We start from the raw sequence: 2,882 nt of genomic DNA, 5'->3' as shown, positions 1-2,882 counted from the left end.
GCCACCATGCTTGGCTAATTTTAGTAGAGATGGGGTTTCATGATGTTGGCTAGGCTGGTCTTGAACTCCTGACCTCAAGTGATCTGCCGGTCTTGGCCTCCCAAAGTGCTGGGATTACAGGTGTGAGCTACTGCGCCTGGCCAGATGGCATAATTTTTACCAGCACTGATAAAAATGTCTCAAATGTCTCACAGTCTCATCGTGTGCCAGGGTCTACTCAAGTGCCACAGCTCACGGAATCAACCCAAACCGGGAGCCGACTCTACCTACGTGAGGTAGGTCCCCTCGGCTGCATTTTACAGGACACGACACTGAGGCCCCGCTGGGGGGAAAGTCCCTTGGCCAAGGCCATAGGACAAGCAGGTAGGGGTGCAAAGTACCTGCCCCCCGGATGCTTGGCTCCGAATTCTGGTCTTAACCACCTGGCAATGCTGACCCCACTCCCATCCTCCATCCCCCGGGGCTGGGGGTGTGGGACTTTCGTCCCTACAGAGCACCAGGTGTGTGACAACAGAGACACACATGCCATACAGACAGCCCCGGAGGTGGGACGGGGGATCCTGGCACCTGCTGGCAGCGAAGGCTGGGCAGGGAAACACGGATTCAACATTGATTTTATACATTCCCACAGGATTTGGGCTTTAAAAGCAAGCACTGGCTCTTTTTGTAATTGAAAGACAAAAAGAGGCCGGGCGTGGTGGCTCACGCCTGTAATCCCAGCACTCTGGGAGGCCGAGGTGACTGGATCACCTGAGGTTGGGAGTTCAAGACCAGCCTGACCAACATGAAGAAACCCCATCTCTACTAATAATACAAAAGATTCGTCGGGCGTGGTGCTGTAGTTCCAGCTACTTGGGAGGCTGAGGCAGAGAACTGCTTGAACCGGGAAGGCGGAGGTTGCAGTGAGCTGAGATGGCACCACTGCACTCCAGCCTGGGAAACAGAGCAAGACTGACTCAAAAAAAAAAAAAAGAAAGAAAGAAAAAAGACAAAAATAAGCTGCCCGCCTTCTCTGCTCACTCCACTAATTGGTCCTGTGGGGGTTGCAGGCCACCCTCAACCCACCCCATGAAGCCTCTGTAATTGCACAGGGAGCGCTGCCGCCACCTGGAGGTCACTATGGAAACCGCGCCCGGCTCTGGGAACTCTTGTGACCTTACCTGGGGCGGGGGCTGCCTGAGGCTGCCCATTGCTGCAGTCCAGGTCGGCCTTTGCCTTCTTCACCACGACCAGCCTCGACAGCGGGGGCCGGCTGCCCAGGCTGCCAACGCTCTGCTCCCAGACCTCCACCTTCCTCTTGGGCTTTGGGGCCTGTAGGTGATGGGAACATGTGTGGGGGTCTAGCCCGGATCCAGGGCCCAGTCTGGCCCCTCTGCCCTCAACCCCTGCTCACTGCCCCATGCCCTTCTTCCACTGCTGCGCTGCCCATGTTCCTCCTCTGCTCTAAACTCCTCTATGGCTCCCCACTGTCCTAGGCTTGGCACTCAAGGTCTCTGTCCATTCTCCATCCCACATAGCCTGCCCTGACACTTCCTGAATCACAGTGACTTCTCATCTCCACGCCTTTACCCATGCCATTCCCTTCACCAGGGATGCCCCCTTCTCCATGCACTCGCTTGGTGAACTCCTACTCACCCTTCAGTACCCAACACAAGACACCCCTCCTCTGAGAAGCCCATCATGGTTCAAGCTCACATGCAGGCTGCATGTCCACGCTCACAGTGCCCTCTGCTGGCTGTTATAACTCTCTCCCCAGCTCTGCTGTGAGCTCCTGTCTTCCCCACTGCTGGCTCTGCGGTGCCACAAACAGTTCCTGGCACAAGGAGGTGCTCAATGTACTTGAAAGAACGCATGAAAATGGAGGAAGCCGCCTTGGGAAAGAGTTAGGGGCAGATAGAAAAGACTTCCAGTTCCTTCACTGCAACAGAAGGGACCTGTTAATCTATTTTATTTATTAAATTTTTTTTTGGAGAAGGTCTCACTCTATTGCCCAGGCTGGAGTGCAGTGGTGCAATCATAGCTCGTTGCAGCCTCGAACTCCCAGGCTCAAGCGATTCTCCTGCCTCAGCCTCCTGCAGGTGCACGCCACCATGCCGGGCTAACATTTTTAATTTTTGTAGAGACAGGGTCTCACTCTGTTACCCGGGCTGGTCTCGAACTCCTGGCTCAAGCAATCCTCCCATCTCAGCGTTCCAAAGAGCTGGGATGATAGGCGTGAGCCACTGCATCTGGCCTCTTTAATCTGTTTTATGTTTAAATAGAGGAAGTGGTAACCACTGGGTTAAGGAAGTCCCAATGGGTGCTCTACCCTCACGGAGCTCACTGTGTGGGGAGGGAGAGGAACAAGGAGACCAACACGCAGGACTACATCCATCTGGGTGAGAGAGAAGCCAGGGTGCATGAGCTTGAATTGTGAGGATGAGCTTCTCAAAGGAAGGGTGTCTTGCATTGGGTATTGAAGGGTGGGTAGGAGTTCACCAAGCGAGAAGGAAAAGGGGGCATCCCAGGTAAGGGGAATGGCACAGGTAAAGGTGTGATGAGAAGCCACCGTGTGATTCAGGAAGTGCCAGGGCAGGTTATGTGGGATGGAGAATGAGCAGAGGCCTTGAGTGCCAAGCCGACGGTATGAGGGGCGGCCACTGCTAAGGTGGTGGAGAGGCCTCCTTAAAGTTGTGGCTCTGGGCCGGGTGCGGCGGCTCACACCTCTAATCCTGGCACTTTGGGAGGCCAAGGTGGGTGGATCACGAGGTCAGATCGAGACCATCCTGGCTAACACAGTGAAACCCCATCTCTACTATAAATACAAGAAATTAGCCAGGCTTGGTGGCACATGCCTGTAATCCCAGCTACTCGGGAGACTGAGGCAGGAGAATCGCTTGAAC

General features: G+C 54.8%; 1 protein-coding gene across 1 annotated transcript in view; it reads right to left on the bottom strand.

Moving 5' to 3' along the window:
- The window catches only part of CCDC94 (coiled-coil domain containing 94), a 24,428-nt gene that overhangs the window by 1,602 nt on the left and 19,944 nt on the right, over positions 1-2,882 (bottom strand). Inside the window, exon 7 of the mRNA XM_011967463.1 lies at positions 1,161-1,311. Coding sequence (XP_011822853.1) covers positions 1,161-1,311 — 151 coding nt within the window. The remainder of the gene's footprint in view (positions 1-1,160; positions 1,312-2,882) is intronic.

This window comes from Mandrillus leucophaeus, unplaced genomic scaffold (genome assembly GCF_000951045.1).
Source record: "Mandrillus leucophaeus isolate KB7577 unplaced genomic scaffold, Mleu.le_1.0 Scaffold8, whole genome shotgun sequence".
Taxonomy (NCBI): Eukaryota; Metazoa; Chordata; class Mammalia; order Primates; family Cercopithecidae; genus Mandrillus; species Mandrillus leucophaeus.
This window is presented reverse-complemented; position numbering and strand designations above follow the sequence as displayed.